The sequence below is a fragment of the Stegostoma tigrinum genome, chromosome 9 (assembly GCF_030684315.1).
Source record: "Stegostoma tigrinum isolate sSteTig4 chromosome 9, sSteTig4.hap1, whole genome shotgun sequence".
Taxonomy (NCBI): Eukaryota; Metazoa; Chordata; class Chondrichthyes; order Orectolobiformes; family Stegostomatidae; genus Stegostoma; species Stegostoma tigrinum.
Window position 1 is genome coordinate 96446036 of NC_081362.1, and position 19471 is coordinate 96465506.

Genomic DNA, 19471 nt, shown 5'->3' on the forward strand with positions numbered 1-19471 from the left:
GTGCATTTGCTATTTCTCCCGCCATCTCTTTTAGTACCCTGAGATGCATTACATCAGGGCCAGGAGACTTATCAATCCTTAGCTCCATTAGCTTGGCCAACACTACCTCTTCCATCATAACGATTGTTTGCAGGTCCTCACCTACATTCATCCCTTTGTCAATTACTGGCATGTTATTAGTGTCCTCCACTGTGAAGACTGATACAAAATACCTGTTCAGTGCCTCAGCCATTTCATCATATCCCATAACTAAATTCCCCTTCTCATCCTCTAAAGGGCCAATGTTTACCTTAGCCACGTTTTTTCATTTTATATATTTATAGAAATGCTTGCCATCTGTCTTTCAGTTCTGTGCTAGTTTTTTTGTTATGTTCTATCTGACTTTTCTTTACAGTGCTTTTTGTGGCTTTCGGTTGACCTTTAGAGTCTTTCCAATTGTCTCGTTTCATGCTGTTTTTGGCTGCTTTGTCTGCCTTGTCTTTCAGTTTGATAGCCTCCCTTATTCCCTGAGACACCCATGGCAGATTACCCTTTTTCTTACAGTCCTTCCTTTTCACTGGAATATACTTTTGCTGAGCACTTTGAAAAATTGCTTTGAAAGTCCTCCACTGCTCGTCAACTGTCCCACCATAAAATCTTTGTTTCTAGTCTAATTTAGCCAAGTCCTCCCTCATTCTATTGTAGTCCCCTTTGTTCAAGCACATGACCCTGGTATTGGATTTTATCTTCACAAATTCCATCTGTATTCTAAATTCAACCATGCTGTGAGCACGCCTTCCAAGAGGATCCCTGACTATGATGGCATTAATTATTCCTGTCTCATTATACAGGACCAGATCTAGGATAGCTTGCTCCCTCGTTGGTGCCATTGCATACTGTTCAAGAAAACTATCATGGATCCACTCAAAAAACGCCTCCTCCAGGCTACCCTGACTGAGCTGTTTGGCCAATCTACATGGAGATAAAAATCCCCCATGATAAAGCCTGTTTGTTATTTGATATACCGGTTGGACTATAACCTGGTACCATGTGACTTCTGACTTTTGGCTAACTTTAGCGATTGGGTTACACAGAGCAGGATTATTTCCAGTAGGGTATCATGCTTCATGTGGTCTGATGCAAGATGGAGTCTGAGATTTTTCTACTCTCAGGTCACGGGCTGTGAAACAGTGCTGATATCATCGGCATGTAAAATCAAAGAATCATGTTGCAACTGTACCTGCACATCTCACTTCATCTGGCAGATCACTCCACATAAAAATCACCCTCTTTGTCACAAGGGTGTCCTTCACATCCCTATTAAATCTCTCTCCTCTCAATTTAAAATATGCCCAATAAGTTTGAATTCACCTTCCCTAGGGAAACGAGTTTTGCAATCCTCCTTATCTATCTCCTAATATTTTACACCACACTCAGATATTCCATTCCCCGACCCCGACCTTGACCTTCACTGTTCCAAAGAAAACAACCCAACCCTACCCAGCCTCTCTTCGCAACTAAACTGTTCAATCCCAGACAATATCCTGGTGAGTCTCCTCTGCACCCCCTCCAGTGCAATCACATCTTTCCAATACTGTGGAACCAGAACTGTACACAGTATTCCAGCTGTGGCCTGACCCAAATTCCTGTTCAGTGGCCTGCTCTTCTAATCCGTGCCTCGACTGAGAAAGGCGTGTGCCCCATATGCCTTTACAGAGACCTTATTAATTTGTTGTTCTCTCTTCAGGGATTTATGGACAAGTCCTCCAAGATCCTTCAGTCCCCCTGAGATTCCTCATGTCCTGCCATTCACTGAGTCCTCCATGTCTCATAAAGCTCCCCTAACCCACTGACTGTGAGACTGAACGCAACAACCAATAAGATGGAATTAAAAACCCAGCCCGGTTGATGGTCATCAATAACCTTTCAGTTATTTAACGTATCTGTCAGGGAGGAAAACCTATTGGTTAAACCTGGGCTGCTCCACATGTGACTCCAGACTCGCAGCAATGTGATAACCCCAAACAACCCTCTGAAATGGCATCAACAAGACAGTTAGTGTAATGGACAAATAGCGATGGACAGTGAACAAATAAAACATAAACCTTCACTCAGTATGGCCCTGGAGCAGTAACCCTGTGTTTATTGTAACAATTCTGAGGATGTGGTTGTAGCTGTCTGGCATGGACGAGTTGCACTGAAGGGTTTATTACTGTGCTGTATGACTCTTTAGGGAATGGGAATGGGAATAATGGAAAATGCTCCCTTCATAACCCCCAAGTGTTCAGACCAACTGCAGCCAGGACTGTCATTATGCCTGGGATGCACACGGTCACCACTGGCTCATGAAAAAGACTGAGACCTTTCAGACAGGAATGATTGAGTTACTTCCTGGAGAAAGACAGAATGCCTGAAATTATACTTTGTTGTTGCAATATAAGTTTCGGAACTAACTAATGTTTTTGATTTTGTTTGGGCAGGCTCTAAGCAAACTCCCAGAATCTAACCTACAGAATTAATCATTCTGTGCAATGCCTAGTTCCTCAAATGTAAGGATTATCAGATACTGACTGCAGGGCACTCTTCCCAGAATGCTTCACTGTGATGCTGACTGCAGGACATCCTTCCCAGAATGCTAACCGTCATGCCGACTACAAGACAATCTTCCCCACCATGCATTCTCGTTGATATAGATTGTAAATAGTTGAGACTTCAGCAGTAAACCTGCAAGAATCTTTATGATTCTCGCCCTCTCTAAACTAATGTGACTCCAGAAGCACAGTTTAAAATAATTAGCTCATATCTCCACTCTGAGCACTTTGGTGTGGGCTAATAAATGCTGCCTAGTGATACCCAATATCCATGAACAAATGAAAGGAAACCTTCACTAAACACAGCCTAAAAATGAGCCATTTATGCGCGGTCTCTGTTTGCTGCTGTGAATCCATCCTCCATTCATGAAAGCATGATGCTCCCCATAAGACGAGCTATTATTGTACCCTGTGATCTTTTATGTGTTTTGGAAATAGAAAAGTAGACCCACTGGACCACACTACAGTGTGGGATACTTCCTCATCAGCTCTGCAATTGGACAGTGTTAGAGTCTGTGGGCACTGTCCTGTTTCTGTGTCTAACACCCAGTCCCTTGTTTGTGCTTTTAATTGAAAATGGCAATTGTATTTTTATTACTTGCCCATGTACAGACTGGATATAAATGCCCCTCTTTGCTGCATGAAGAATATTTTGGATTGACTTTATTTTAAACTGTCTACAAGCACTGTGTGTAATTTATTTAACTGCAGTAGGCAGGTTTGATCAGACGAGCATCGACAATTTCAAGGACAGATTAAAAAAATACACAAGTCGAGGGGAAGGTCACTCACTGACCCTGAACAAGCCCCTCCTCTGATTGAACATGCTGCTCAAGGCTTTTTTGGTCAGGCTTTGGGGAAACAATGGCAGTGTCCCCTCAAATTATCATATTCACCACTTTTTAACTGAGCGTTTCTGGAATTTTCTGTCCACACGTTAACCCTTTGTAACATCCACTTATTTCAAATGTGCCTCTTTTCCGAGGTTTCACAACACCCTGCCACCGCGACGTATTTAAAGTTGGGTGAGATACTGTAAAAAAGTGTACATTCTGCCCATTCCCTTCCCTCCTAGCCACTCACAAAGGATGGGTCGTGGTATGCTAGCTTTGGAAATCCACTGTGCCCATTTGCACATGCCCCCTGCTGACTGTTTCTCTCTTCTCACTCCTTCCCCAGCCTCTCACCACTACCGCTCCCCGGCCAGCTGGAATTCCAGTCCCAGAGATAGTACGAACTGCTGATGCTAGAGTCAGAGATAACACAGTGTGGAGCTGGAGGAACACACAGGCCAAGGACCATGAGGGAGTAGGAAAGTAGATGTTTCAGGTCAGGATCCTTCTTCAGAAATAGGGTTGAGGGAAAGAAGTTGGGAAATTAATAGAGAGAGGAGGGATGGGGCTGGGGGAGGTACGAGGGATGGTGATAGGTAAGTGCAGGTAAGGAGTTGTGGGGTTGGTCAGTGATGTGGAGGGGTGGATAGGTGGGAGAGAAGATGGACAGGTTGCTTCGGGTTAAGGACGCGTCCCCACTCCATCTACTTTCTGTCAGGACTGTGGTCTCCATGACTCGCTCGTCCACTCCATATTCCCCATTAACCCCACCACCTTTCGCATCTATCCCTGCAACTGCAGGAAGTGCTACACCTTCCCCGACACCTCCCTCTTACCTCCATTCAAGGCAGCAAACAAACCCTGCACATCAGACAGAGGTTTACCTGCACATCCACTCATGTGGCCTATTGGATCCACTGCTCCCGGTGCGACCCCTTCAACATTGGTGAGTCCAATTGGAGGCTCAGAGACCACTTTATAGAGCAGCCGTGCTCTGTTCGTGACAAATGACAACACCTCCCAGTTGCAAACCATTTTAACTCCCACTCCCACTCCCTGAGTGACATGTCCCTCCTGGGCCTCCTGCATTGTCACAATGATGCCACCCAGTAACTGGAGAGCAGCACCTCATATTCCACATTGGGAACCTACAGCCCAATGGCCCAGATGTGGACTTTAAAAGTTTCAAAATCTCAGCGGTCTCATCCCAAGACCAACCCTCTCTCTCATCCCTGTCTCCTTGACCTGTCTGCTTCTCTCCCACCTATCCGCTTCTCCCACCTCACTGACTAATCTCCACCACTTCCTACCTGCATCCATCTATCACCATCACACCTATCCTCACCATCCGCACCCGTCCTCTCTCTGTTTATTTCTGAGCGCCCCCCGTCACCTATTTCTGAAGAAGGTTCCTGACCCAAAACATCAACTTTCCTGCTCCTATGATGCTGCCTGTCCTGCTGTGTTCCTCCAACTCCTCACTGTTTTCTGGGACTCCAATTGTAGTTTGACTGAAATGCTTAAGTTTTAGGTGAAACCTGTGTCCCATGCTCTCCCTCCCTGAAGTGGGAAGCCAAATGATGAAGTGAAGAGAAGTGGGAATGAGGCAGTAAAGTGCCGCAGACAGAAAGAACATGTTTAACCATCAAGCAATACAGTACAGTCCATTGTGCCAATACTAATTCCTTGATTCAGAAATAGAATAAACCCCATTGGTCAGTTTCTGAAACTCCCCCATTGGTGAAGGAAGAAACTGGAGTGAACCTTTACTCAGTGGTACATTTATTTGCAGAGTGAGACAATACAAGCGCAGACCTCCATACCCAATCCAGTCAGTTTAAATACTCTCTCTGCTTGTGAAACGGAATTTGAGGCCCTGCACCTACAAACCCTCTCCAAAACCTTCACATCCCTCTGGTAATGTGGAGACTAGAACTGTACACAACATTCCAAATGTGGCTGAACTGAAGTCCTATCCAGCTGCAGCTCCATCCAACAGCTAGCTCTTCCCCATTCCCATCTCCCTTTATCCTGGACAGGGAAACACCACACAAACCTGTTTCGATGAATTAAGATCCACCATGACACTCATACAGACACTTTAGAATGTGAGATGACAAGGTATAGAACAGGATGAACACGGCAGGCCAAGCAGCATCATAGGAGCAGGAAAACTGAAGTTTTGGGCCTAGGCCCTTCTTCAGGAATGGGGAAGAGGGAGGAGATTCTGAAATAAGTAGGGAGAGAGGGGGATGTGGATAGAAATGGATAGTGGAGAAGATAGTTGGAGAGGAGATAGTCCGGTCAAGAGGCAGGGATGGAGCAAGTAAAGGTGAGTGTAGGTGGGGGGGTAGGGAGGAGATAGGTCAGTCCAGGGAGGATGGACAGGTCAAGGGGGTGGGATGAGGTTACTAGGTAGGAGATGGGAGTGGGGCTTGAGGTGGGAGGAAGGGAAAGGTGGAAGGACAGGTTAGCGAGGCAGGGACGAGCTGGGTTGGTTTTGGGATGCGGTAGCGGGAAGGGAGATTTTGAAGCTTTTGAAATCCACGTTGATACCATTGGGCTGCAGGGTTCCCAAACGGAATATGAGTTGCTATTCCTGCAACCTTCGGGTGGCATTGTTGTGGCACTGCAGGAGGCCCAGGATGGACATGTCGTCTGCAGAATGTGAGCGGGAGTTGAAATAGTTTTCAGCTGGGAAGTGCAGTTCTCTTCCCTAAATCACCACCGACACTCATCTTTACTGGCTCCATCCTCGGCTCTTTGACTGGTCTATCTCGTCTCCACCTATCTTCTCCTCTATCCATCTTCTATCCACCTCCCCTTCTCTCCCTATTTATTTCAAAACCTCTTCCCCCTCCCCCATTTCTGAAGAAGGTTCTAGGCCCAAAACATCAGCTTTCCTGCTCGTACAATGCTGCTTGGCCTGCTGTGTTCATCCAACTCTACACCTTGTTATCTCAGGTTCTAGAGCATCTGCAGTTCCGACTATCCCTGAAACATTTCAGAATGTGTTTCTTTTTAAGGTACACTGGGTATCGTTCTGGTTTTGAGTGAAACCAACAAAGGCTTTCAGTTTCAATCTCTGTGCTATATTGCTCAAAGTGTCCTCAACTACAATATTAACAGTGGCTGTTTTCATTCCCCTAAATGATCTTTCATCATCCTGAATTCTCTTTAATTTCCTTTATTTATTCACTGACACATCGTGGAAGGTGCATGCTTGGGAGGACAGAGCCAGACTCATCAGTGTTGGGACTCAGGTTGAACTGTTTACCAGATCTCATCGCAGTCTGACTCAGAGTTTGCCAAATGAATGTTACTGTGTGGACCAATACAAGGGGCAGTCATGTAGGCTTTGGTGCACATTCCAGAAAGCTCCATTGACCTGCACCAATCCCTGTGAGGATTGACTCAAGAGATTTTGATGTTAAAACAGGACCATCAGCAACTCAGAATTGACTGACATTCTTGGTCAATGATACGTTTGCAGTGTGTGAAGAACATAAAGGGTTTTCAGGCAGTTTTCTGGTTGAAGTGAGCTGTTTCCCCATGCAGCTGATGAATTACTGATCTGCATTGAATGTTCACCATCAGCTCAGTGTCAGAGAGTCGTCCCTGAAAGTGGTTGTGGGGCTTAGTGCTGCAGAGCAGTTGTGGAGAGGGAACTGCAGCCACAGTCACGGCATCAAATCCTTCCTCTTGTGGTGAGCTGTCAAATCGTCTGTGGTTTCAGGCTCCAATTCCCCTCACCGTTCAATTGTACGCTTTGTCTGAGGCCACTGCCTGCAGTTTAACTTCCCCTTTCTTGCCACGTTTGTGTCGTTCTGGAGGGAAGTACCTGCTGGAATCAGGTTTGATGTGAGGGTGAGGAACAGAGAGCAGAGAGCTCTGTGTTCCAGGTCTGGTCCCTGAGCCAGCAGCATCAAACCCCACTCCAGGCCTCAGCTACACAAGAGCACATCCCATCTATTTACACTCCCAAAGGCCAAGAATTTTCCAGGCCGTTGGCAACAGGATCAGAAGTGGGATAGTTCATAAAACAAGGCCAGGGCAGGGAAACCCTGGTCCTTGAACTTCCCAATCACCCAGCCTAGTCTAACATTCCTGAGCGTCACAGTGAAGCCAATGAGCTGCTTCATCAATGTGTATATTGACCCAATCCGGTGTACCTCTCTCTGTCGTTGACTGGATCCCTATGAGATCCCAAGTACTTGTCCCAGGAGATCTTGAGTTTTCACCAATCAGGTTCATGTTTTGTGTCCACGTTTCTGGACCATTGAAAGTTCTGGAAAAGCACTGTTGAAGAGGGAGCTAGTTGAGGATCTGAGAGGGAAAAGCCAGGGTGAGTGGAATATATTGTGAGGGTCTGAAATGGGATTGTCCTCCGCCCATTTAGACCAGCAGGATGCTCAGCCATTAAACCCACAGCGAGACATGACATGTGACGAAAACATTGAGGACAGTGGCAGAGGGAAGGGAAATGGTGATGGGGTGATCATGGAGGGGTAAGAATCGAAAGATCAAAGATAGGGTAACAGGCTTAAGAGGGAAGAAAGAAGGAATGAACCATTCCTCCTCCTATATTTCTGTGCAGGAAAAATGAGAGAAACAATTCAGAAATGACTGGCAATATAAAACCAACCCAAAATGGATGACCAGGCAAGATTAAAGCATCAATGTAAACAGGAACAGAACTAATCACGCTGAAGGCAGGCAACGGGCAAGTGGAAATATTGTGTGACAATGAGACTGGAGACCCAGGCAATGTTCCGGACGATGTTCTAGCTTTAATGTTCAAACTGTTAATCATGATTTTCCCCAACGATGAGTGTATCCAATTTAAGGCATAATTTACCCCATTCTGTTTAAGCTCAGCTCTGCCTGGGGCTATCCATTGACTCAGTGCTGGCTGTTAACTGGGAATTTCCAATAACCAGAAGCAACGCTGAGGAATGAAATGATGAGATTCCAAATCAGGATGGGTTGGGACTGAGAGGGAACTTGGAATTCAAGATGCTCCCGCAATAACCCCGATGTTTTTCTGCATAGTGCTAGAGATAGCAGCAGAGGGCAGTGTGCTCCAAATGATCTCAGTGAGAGCCTGCACTGCCATCTGCACTTTACACCACCATGTTGAGCTTCTACAGTGTCTGAGTGCCCAGTAATCTCAGGGTCTGGGTGGGCCTGAGTGCCTAGTAATCTCAGGGTCTGGGTGGGTCTGAGTGCCCAGTAATCTCAGGGTCTGGGTGGGTCTGAGTGCCCAGTAATCTCAGGGTCTGGGTGGGCCTCAGTACCCAGTAATCTCAGGGCCTGGGAGGCTCTGAGTACCCAGTAATCTCAGGGCCTGGGAGGGTCTGAGTGCCCAGTAATCTCAGGGTCTGGGAGTGTCTAGATGAAACAGAAGGAATTGATTGATTTCTCTTTGATTTTCAGTCATAGCCTGTTATGGAACAGAGAATTTCTGTGCGTTACAAATTTTGATTTGTAATCATTCTAGTTGCACAGAAGTTCCTCCCAGATGTGGCCCCATTTCTCAAAGTCCTTGTGTGAAAAATGCAGCAAAAACCAACAGCTGCGTTCCATTTCCTTGCCCCAACAGGAGGAACCGTTGTTTGGTCTCTGCTCAGCGTTTAATCTCAAAGAAAAGACAATGAGACCAATTCAGAATGGAATCAAATCATGATTGAGCCCTTTAAACCAGGAATGATGGGGGCGAGGGAAAAACGACAGAGTCACTGTTATACAGTTTTACAGGAAGGCAGCTGGTGGGAATGCTGGGCGCTGCTCTTCCTTGTCAATGACGGCAATCAAACAAACTCAGCACAGAGAGTGCACCATCGGCCAATCACTGCCATATTAGATCTTTGAAAGAGCCAATGTGCTTAGCTCCACAGCCCTGCTCTTTATCAATGGCCCTCTATGTCCCTCATCCTCAAGTACCTGCTCAAACCCATCTTCAAATTCCTTATGAAATCAGCTTTGAACATTTTTTCAGGTCAAGTGCTCCAGATCTCAACAACTCTCTCCAGTGAAAATATTTCTCCTTATCTCCTACCCTTTTTCTTGCGATTGACGGTGTGTAAAATATATCATTTTTGAAATTTGGAATGAATTAAAAAGAGACACATTTGAATATGGGTTCATTCTGTGGAAATTCTTTTAAATTGCCAGAAAGTCATTCTGGAACAGTGATTCAATGCAATTGTTCCAAGAAGACATGTGACTACCAGCAGAGAATTGGGAATATGTCAGGAGTGTTCCAGAAATAAGTTGCTTTTACTTCTGGGTTTATGACGAGCTGCATACATACATGATGCTTTTCACTTTGTTTTGGGTTCAGGTCAAAAAAGTCCTGATATTTAATCATAAATAATCAAGAGTAAAATTCATAATTAAATTTTTGTTTTTCTCTCTCAGCTGACGTTCTAAATGCAGAAAGGATGGGTCGTGGTATACTAGCTTTGGAAATCCACTGTGCCCATTTGCACATGCCCCCTGCTGACTGTTTCTCTCTTCTCACTCCTTCCCCAGCCTCTCCCCACTACCGCTCCCCGGCCAGCTGGAATTCCAATCCCAGAGATAGTACGAACTGCTGATGCTAGAGTCAGAGATAACACAGTGTGGAGCTGGAGGAACACACAGGCCAAGGACCATGAGGGAGTAGGAAAGTAGATGTTTCAGGTCAGGATCCTTCTTCAGAAATAGAGGAGGGGGAAGGAAGCTGGGAAATTAATAGAGAGAGGAGGGATGGGGCTGGCGACGCTATGAGGGATGGTGATGAGTGAGCGCAGGTAAAGAGTGGCGGGATTGGTGGGTTACATGGAGGGGTGGATAGGTGGGAGAGAATATGGACAGGTTGTGTCAGATTAAGGACACATCCCCACCCCATCCACTTTCCGTTGGGACCGTGGTCTCCATGACTCATTCGTCCAGTCCATATTCCCCATTAGCCCCACCTCCTTTTGGATCTTTCCCTGCAACCTTGCAAACCCTGCATATCAGACAGAGGTTTACCTGCACATCCACTAATGTGGCCTATTGCATCCGCTGCTCCCGGTGCGACCCCTTCAACATTGGTGAGTCCAATTGGAGGCTCAGAGACCACTTTATAGAGCAGCCGTGCTCTGTTCGTGACAAATGACAACACCTCCCAGTTGCAAACCATTTTAACTCCCACTCCCACTCCCTGAGTGACATGTCCCTCCTGGGCCTCCTGCAGTGTCACAATGATGCCACCCAGTAACTGGAGAGCAGCACCTCATATTCCACATTGGGAGCCTATGGTCCAATGGCCCAAATGTGGATTTTAAACGTTTCAAAATCTCAGCGGTCTCATCCCAAGACCAACCCTCCCTCTCATCCCTGTCTCTTTGACTTGTCTGCTTCTCTCCCACCTATCCGCTTCTCCCACCTCACTGACTAATCTCCACCACTTCCTACCTGCATCCATCTATCACCATCACACCTATCCTCACCATCCGCACCCCTCCTCTCGCTGTTTATTTCTGAGTGCCCCCCCCTCACCTATTTCTGAAGAAGAGTCCTGACCCAAAACATCAACTTTCCTGCTCCTATGATGCTGCCTGGACTGCTGTGTTCCTCCAACTCCCCACTGTTTTCTGGGACTCCAATTGTAGTTTGACTGAAATGCTTAAGTTTTAGGTGAAACCTGTGTCCCATGCTCCCCCTCCCTGGAGTGGGAAGCCAAATGATGAAGTGAAGAGAAGTGGGAATGAGGCAGTAAAGTGCCGCAGACAGAAAGAACATGTTTAACCATCAAGCAATACAGTACAGTCCATTGTGCCAATACTAATTCCTTGATTCAGAAATAGAATAAACCCCATTGGTCAGTTTCTGAAACTCCCCCATTGGTGAAGGAAGAAACTGGAGTGAACCTTTACTCAGTGGTACATTTATTTGCAGAGTGAGACAATACAAGCGCAGACCTCCATACCTAATCCAGTCAGTTTCAATACTCTCTCTGCTTGTGAAACGGAATTTAACGCCCCTGCACCTACAAACCCGCTCCAAAACCTTCACATCCTTCTGGTAATGTGGAGATTAGAACTGTACACAACATTCCAAATGTGGCTGAACTGAAGTCCTATCCAGCTGCAGCTCCATCCAACAGCTAGCTCTTCCCCATTCCCATCTCCCTTTATCCTGGACAAGGAAACACCACACAATCCTGTTTTGATGAATTGAAACCCACCATGACACGCACACAGACATTTCAGAATGTGTTTCTTCTTAAGGTACACTGGGTATTGTTCTGGTTTTGAGTGAAACCAACAAAGGCTTTCAGTTTCAATCTTTGTGCTATATTGCTCAAAGTGTCCTCAACCACAATATTAACAGTGGCTGTTTTCATTCCCCTGAGTGACCTTTCATCATCTGAATTCTCTTTAATTTCCTTTATTTATTCACTGACACATCGTGGAAGGTGCATGCTTGGGAGGACAGAGCCAGACTCATCAGTGTTGGGACTCAGGTTGAACTGTTTGCCAGATCTCATCGCAGTCTGACTCGGAGTTTGCCAAATGAATGTTACTGCGTGGACCAATACAAGGGGCAGTCATGTAGGCTTTGGTGCACATTCCAGAAAGCTCCATTGACCTGCACCAATCCCTGTGAGGATTGACTCAAGAGATTTTGATGTTAAAACAGGACCATCAGCAACTCAGAATTGACTGACATTCTTGGTCAATGATACGTTTGCAGTGTGTGAAGAACATAAAGGATTTTCAGGCAGTTTTCTGGTTGAAGGGAGCTGTTTCCCCATGCAGCTGATGAATTACTGATCTGCATTGAATGTTCACCATCAGCTCAGTGTCAGAGAGTTGTCCCTGAAAGTGGTTGTGGGGCTTAGTGCCGCAGAGCAGTTGTGGAGAGGGAACTGCAGCCACAGTCACGGCATCAAATCCTTCCTCTTGTGGTGAGCTGTCAAATAGTCTGTGGTTTCAGGCTCCGATTCCCCTCACCGTTCAATTGTACGCTTTGTCTGAGGCCACTGCCTGCAGTTTAACGTCACCTTTCTTGCCACGTTTGTGTCGTTCTGGAGGGAAGTACCTGCTGGGATCAGGTTTGATGTGAGTGTGCAGGAACAGAGAGCAGAGAGCTCTGTGTTCCAGGTCTGGTCCCTGAGCCAGCAGCATCAAGCCCCACTCCAGGCCTAAGCTACACAAGAGCACATCCCATCCACTTACACTCCCAGAGACCTGGAATTTTCCGTGCCTTTGACGGCTGGATCAGAAACAGGAAGTTTAGTCTTGTTCCAGATGTGATGCAACTTGTCAAACTACTGAATATTAAGCAAAACATAATTCATTTAAACGCTAAGGTTTAAGTACAAACAAGTGAAAGAGGAGTTTAGCGTAACTTAACTATTGGAAATCTTAACCGAATAAAAGATACAGTATCCATTACTATTAACTGTTCCAACATAGTAACATCCATAAACACACCCTTTGGCAAAAAGGAAATTTCAGACATAGATTCTCACATGTAGTTCTCCAATCCAAGAGGAAAAAAGAAACAACAAGACAAGATTATGAGATAATAACTGCTAGGAATTCAACACCTTCAAATTGTGAGCCCACCGTATTCCTTCCCTTTCTTTTAACTTTGATTGTTACATTCTCTGCTTCATCTCTAACCTTCTGCCACCCCATGGGACATTTTGTATTTTTCCAGCCTGGCAGTTAGACGCACTATTGTTCTGCCATTCTCATGTTCCCGTCACTTAATCTGAACTATCAACATCATTTCTCCCCCCAGCCCTTCACCCTCCCCACCCACCTACCCACCAAATATCTCCCCCGCTAAATATTGCATAAACGATGCTCCCCCACACTTCACTTCAGCTCTGATGAAGAGTCATTTCAACTGGAAACTTTAGCCTGTTTTCTGTTCAAGGATGCTGCCTGACCCATGAAAATCTCCAGCATTTTTTGTTTTCAGTTCAGATTCCAGAACCTGCAGTAATTTGCTCTTAGCAACAAGGAGACATTCATTCAATCTTCCAATTCCGTTACGATCCCAAAGACCTCTGCTTGAAACTGAACCTAGAATTTAAAAAAAAGCACTAAAAAGCCTGGTCTGTCTCACCTGGCCACAGCAGGCCACTTTCATTGTCCCAACTTTAAAAACTCAAGGTCTCACAAATTGTTAACTTTCTCAGAGATAGTTTGCTATCTCTGCCTTACAACATCTCCTCAAAAATAACAAGGACAACATAATCTCTAAAAGTGACTGCATTGTCACAACTGCAGACTGAAAGGGTCTTATCGAACTACAGTTTCTTGCCCGTTGTACAATCTGCGTACTCCGAGATCTCAGCAACCGCACTGAACTGATGGTGAATTTTGATGAATGTTGGGGAAGAGACACATATCACTCAGAGAGTTCAGCAGAACCTTTCTACTCTCTTCTAAAATAATGTACAGGGATTCTTCAATCCATCCAAAGCAGCAGAGAGCATACAGATTTCCTCTTCATCGAAAACAGTGGCAGCTTTTACAGAGCAGCATTCCCTCAGTACTTCCCTGGACAGTCAGCCCAAAATCTGTGTTCAAATCTGTGCACTGAGTCTTGAACTACCATCCATCTGACTGAGCAGCAAGAGAGTCCCTACTGACCCCTGCCTGGTATTGAAGGATATCTGGATCATGGCCCATCAGGGAAAAGCTGGAATGCTGATTCATTCCCCTTTCTTAATCTTGGTTACTGAGGTCAATGAAGCCAAGCTCCTCTCTTCCCCAACTGCAGTCATCTCATTTGGAGCAAAGCATAGATTGAATTTTCCTGACCCAGAACTTGTTGTGGGTTTCTGCTCCTCAAAGACACCAGAAAGGAATTACTTGGATACTGAAGGAATGAAGAATTTTGGAATAATGAAGGAAGGTGGAGCTGAGATTGAATTGCAGCCGTATTGTCTCAGTCAGGAGCAGGCTCTAGCTCATTCCCTCTTCTTAATCTCGGCCCTCGTAGGGTCCTCTGCACCTGAACAAACTATTAGGAGGAAAATAGAGGATTGTAATCCCACAGAGTTTGAGAGCATTTCCCAGGAAACTGGAAGTTTGTTGACATTTCTGTCCATGCAACCTGTTGCAAGATTCAAAAGAAGGAAATGATTGATTTTTTTTAGCCAGTGCTTGTTGTGGAACAGAGACTTTCTGTGTGTTACAAATTATGATTTGTAATCATTCTGGTGATATTGAAGTCCCTCCTGCATGTGTCTCCTGTTTCTCGAAGTCCTTGCATGAAAAATGCAGCAAAAACCAGCTGTGTCCCATTTCCTTACCTCAACAGGACGAACTGCTGCTTTCACACTGCTCTGTGTTTTATCTGAAAGAAAACACAAAGGGACCTCTTTTGATTGGAGCCCAGGCATGATTGAACTCTTCAAACTGGAAAAGATGGTGAGTCAAAAATGCCAATGTCACTTTGGACAGTTTTAGAGGAAGGCAGCTGATGGGAATCCTGGGCACTGTACTCTGTTAGAATGTTCATCACGTCAATCAGACAAACGTAGCACAGAGACAGCACCATCGGCCCATCACACCCATATTAGATCTTTGAAAGTGTCATTGTGCTTCATTCTACAACCCTGCTCCTTATCAATGACCCTCTATGTCCCTCATCCTGAAATATCTGTCCAAACCCATCTTCAAATTCCTTCTGGAATCTGCTTCAAGCACCTTTTCAGGTTGATTGTTCGAGATCACATCAACCCTCTCCAGTGAAAAAAAAATCCTTATCTCCACCCTACCTTTAAAGTTTTCGAGAAGATTTGTAGCTCAGGTTATGGATGAGGTTGTATACATGCTCGCTGAGCCAGTAGGTTTAATTGTAAATGTTTCTTGACCCTGCTAGGTAACAATGTCAGTGTGCCTCTGGAGGGATGGCACGGTGGCTCAGTGGTCAGCACTGCTGCCACACAGCACCAGGGACCCAAGTTCAATTCTAGCCTCAGCTGTCTGTCTGCGTGGAGTTGGTACATTCTTCCTGTGTCTGTGTGGGTTTCCTCTGGATGCTCCAGTGTCCTCCCACATTCCAAGGATGTGCAGGTTAGGGGGATTGGCCATGCTAAATTGCCCATAGCATTCAGGGATGTGTAGTTTAGGTGGGTTATAGGGGATGGGCCTGAATGGAATGCACTGATGTTGAGTGTGGAGTTTTTGGGCCAAAGTGCCTATTTCCACACTGTAGGGATTCTATTCTATTAGTTACCTAGCAGGGTCATGAAACATTTGCAACAAACCCTCTGGCTCAGCGAGTTTATCTCCAATCTCATCCACTCTAACTTTTTTGTGTTATGAATGCTGTCTATAACATCTCATTTTTGAAATTTGAAATTATTTTGCAAAAGACACATATCAACATGGGTTGGCACAGTGGACAGTCTTTTTAAAAGGTTAGAAAGTCATTCTGGGTTAGTGATTCAATGCAATAACATCAAGAAGGCATGTGATTGGCATCAGGGAGTTGGGAGGACCCCTGGGGTTTTACTAAAATAAGTTGGACATAATTCTAAATTATTGATAGGAAATGTCAATGCATTAAGCTTTTAATTTTGTTTTGAGTTCAGTTCAGTAAAAAGCAAAGATTAAGTCGAAAATAATTGAGTGTTGAATTGAAAATGAAGTTTGAGTTTATCTCCTAGTTCGAGCTTTCAGTGCAGAAGAAGCCGATCACCACAGCAGCAGTGTTTTTCCAGTTTGTGAAATTTTCCAAGCAAAGAGAATTTGTGACAGGAATCTTTCGGTTGTTCAAACTGAAAAAAAATTGAGCCATTAGAGTAGTGATTTCTTCATGCCACCAGATTTGGAAAAAAATCATTGAGTTGTTTTGATAGTTCAAAACAACAAATGAGCCGGAGTCAGTTCATTGGGAAATGAAAGAGTTGAATTTGGACTCAAATTTCTTTAGAATTGTGTCATGAATAGTGATGGGAAAATGAGTGAAACATCGCTTTGATGAGGGTGTAAGATCTTATCACTGGAATAAATATATATCGACCTGCTCTAACCATGTGCTTATCAAGCGTATCACAAACCTCGCAGTGTAAAACGAATATTTGGAATGGAGGTTAATTCCTGGCAAATATTGTAATATTGCTTGAATTAGTTTGCTTACCATTTACTATTGCATATACAGTAGTGTGTTCTTCACTAGGCATCCTAAAGAAATGACATATATTAGATTTATTGCATATTTGTCAGAGGATTACCCTGTCATTTTCACATTGTCGGTGCTGATGGATTTTACACTTTCCACCACAGACTTTTGAGACCAGCTTAAAGATGAAAAAGATAACCTAGAAACTTGGATCATTTGCTAAAAAGAGCAGAATTTCTGTAAACAACAAAGGAAAGGACCAGACAGCATGCTGGGAAACACAGCCAACTTGTTGTTACTTCTGACTGTGGAAGAGAGAAATTCCTTCAAAAAGATGTTGTATTTTCAGCTGGTACAGACTGAGAAAGAAACCAACATTTTACTGGAGCTGGAGCAAGTCAAGGGCCAGACAGCACAGTCTCAGGAAAAACTCGGTCCAATTTAATAGTGAGATGAGGAGGAATTTCTTCTCTCAGAGAGTTGTGTGTCTTGGGAATCCTTGTATCTTGGATAAGCAAATACAGAAACAAAGAAAAACTTCAGAATGTCTCATTATCTTTGGAAGTACCCAGACTGGGGAGCAATGATCAAAATATTTAAAACTTTTTGAAGGTGCAATGAATGAGATGGAAATAGACTACGGAAGGGGTGAAGAATGCAGGATCATGAATACAAAGTACAATAGAAAAAATCAAATCCAGACATTTAGGAAATCCCTTCACCCATAGGGTGGGGAGAATCTGGGAGTCACTCCCACTCCAAATCAATGGCAAGTGTAGAATCAATGTCAACGTTCAGGATTTGCTGGGAACGGGGTGTGAGGGTAAAGACAATTGAATGGATGGGGAAACAAAGCAGGGAATTGTGATTTGGGCTTTCTGCTGATATCAAAGTGAAAGACCAGCACAGGCTATTGGGCCAACTGGTCTGGCACTCTCTTGGTCTTCCGATGCAGCCAGTGAGCCACTAGCACTAAGGCAGACCCTGACACTGGGTTTGATGGGTAATGATCTGATACCTACTCAGGATCCTGCCCAGGTGATGTCTAAAGCTTAGCCCATTCAAAGCTTTTTGACTATCACCAACAGACGATAGTGGTCTGGCACTGGAGGGCGTGGGATACCAGAGATGGAGCAAACTGGCAGCAATTGGACATCTGGATGTGTGAGATGGTCTCGATAGTCACTGATCCACCATTTACAATGGGTCTATATGCCGCAGTGGGAATATCAGCACTCACTGAAAACAATCACCCTAATGTTGAAAACAATAACAGTGCAGTGACAGAATCAAACCCAAGATAAAATGGGATTTACCCTTATGGTGGAGTTCATTACTGATAAACACAGCTTTTGTTTGTGAAGGAAAACTATGAGCAGGACAATGCAGATCCAGACAGTGAAGCCCAGAATGATGCCAATGATTAAAAGGATACATGAAGTCCAGGGAGAACCATCGGAAGATTTTTCTGTAAAATATCAGAATATTACATACAGAGTCACTTCAGTCTGAGCGATGTCCAAGATTGTCAACAACATCAATTTTCGATTCATCAGGATAGTAACTCCACTCCTGACTCCCCACAGCCTGTCCACCCTCTACAAGGCACAAGTCAGGAGTGCAGTGGAATACTTCCCACTTGCTTGGATGAGTGCAGCTCCAACAACTCTGAAGAAGTTTGACATCATCCGGGAGAAATTAACTTACATGACTGGCATCGCAGACACAAATCTTCACTGTCACCTTTACCAACACTCAGTAGTTGCAGCATGTACTATGTACAAGATATGTTGCAGAAATTCACTAAAAATTCTCACCTTCCAAAACCACAATCTCCCCCATCTAGACGGACAAGGGTAGCATATACATGGGAAAACGATCTTCTGCAAGTTCCTCTCCAAGCCAGTCCCCATCCTGCCCTGGGAGTACCTGGCCTTGATGACTATTCTGCCCTTCCACTGATGAAGCACAGAAGTCATGTTCTCCCTTCCTTCAAACCCCTTCCCTCCTACAACAAAAAGGTTAGAGATCCCAGTCCTCATGTACTGGCCCACCAACCTCCATATCCAACACATCATCCTCTGCCACTTCAGCCACCTGCATTCAGATCCATCCACCAAAGAGATATTCCTCTCCTCACCCCTTTCTGATTTCCATTGAGGCTGTTCTCTCCACAGCTCCCTTGTCCACTCCTTACTCCCCACCAAACTGACCACAGCCAGCACCTTTCCTCGCAACTGCAGGAAGTGCTACACCTGCCCTTACAACTCCCATGTCACCACCGTCCAACGCCCCAAACAATCCTTCTGCATCCAACAGTACACCGCCTGTACAACTTCTAACTTCATATCCATTGCTCCCGATGAGGTCTCTTCTTCATCAGAGAAGCCAAGCGCAGAATCGGTGACCAATTCATCGAGCATCTGCACTCTGTATGCTCCAATTAACAACAACTTCCAGTTGCCAGTCATTTCAACACCCCTTCCCTCCTCCTTGGGAACATGTCCATCATGGATCTCCTCCAATGTCACAATGAGGCCACACAAAAATCAGAGGAACAGTACCTTATCTTCCACCTCAGGAGTTTGCAGCTCAATGGCCTCAACATAGAATCCCCCCAGACCTGGCCTCATCCCATGTCCAGCCCTCCCTCTCATCTCTGCCTCCTTGACCTTGCACAACCTGTCCATCTTCCTTCTCACTTATCTGCTCCACCCTTCCCATTGGCCAATCTCTACAACCCCTACCAACATTCAACAATCACAACCCAACATGTGTTCACCCAGCCCCATGCCCCCTCCTTCTTTATTTCTGAGCTGTCTTCCCCCTCCCCAGTTTTAATGAAAGATCCAGATCCAAAACGATGGTTTTCCTGCTCCTCTGATGCTACTTGATATCCGTGTTCCTCCAGCTCCATACTGTATTGACACTGACTCCCAGCATCTG

The 19471-nt window shown here is 45.1% G+C and overlaps 1 protein-coding gene across 1 annotated transcript in view; it reads left to right on the top strand.

The window, feature by feature from the left end:
* The window catches only part of LOC125454593 (uncharacterized), a 75144-nt gene extending 58342 nt beyond the window's left edge, over positions 1-16802 (top strand). Inside the window, exons 9-10 of the mRNA XM_059648782.1 lie at positions 14717-14826; positions 16690-16802. Of these exons, the coding sequence (XP_059504765.1) occupies positions 14717-14826; positions 16690-16728 (149 nt within the window). The 3' untranslated portion in view covers positions 16729-16802. The remainder of the gene's footprint in view (positions 1-14716; positions 14827-16689) is intronic.
* Positions 16803-19471: the final 2669 nt, after the last annotated feature.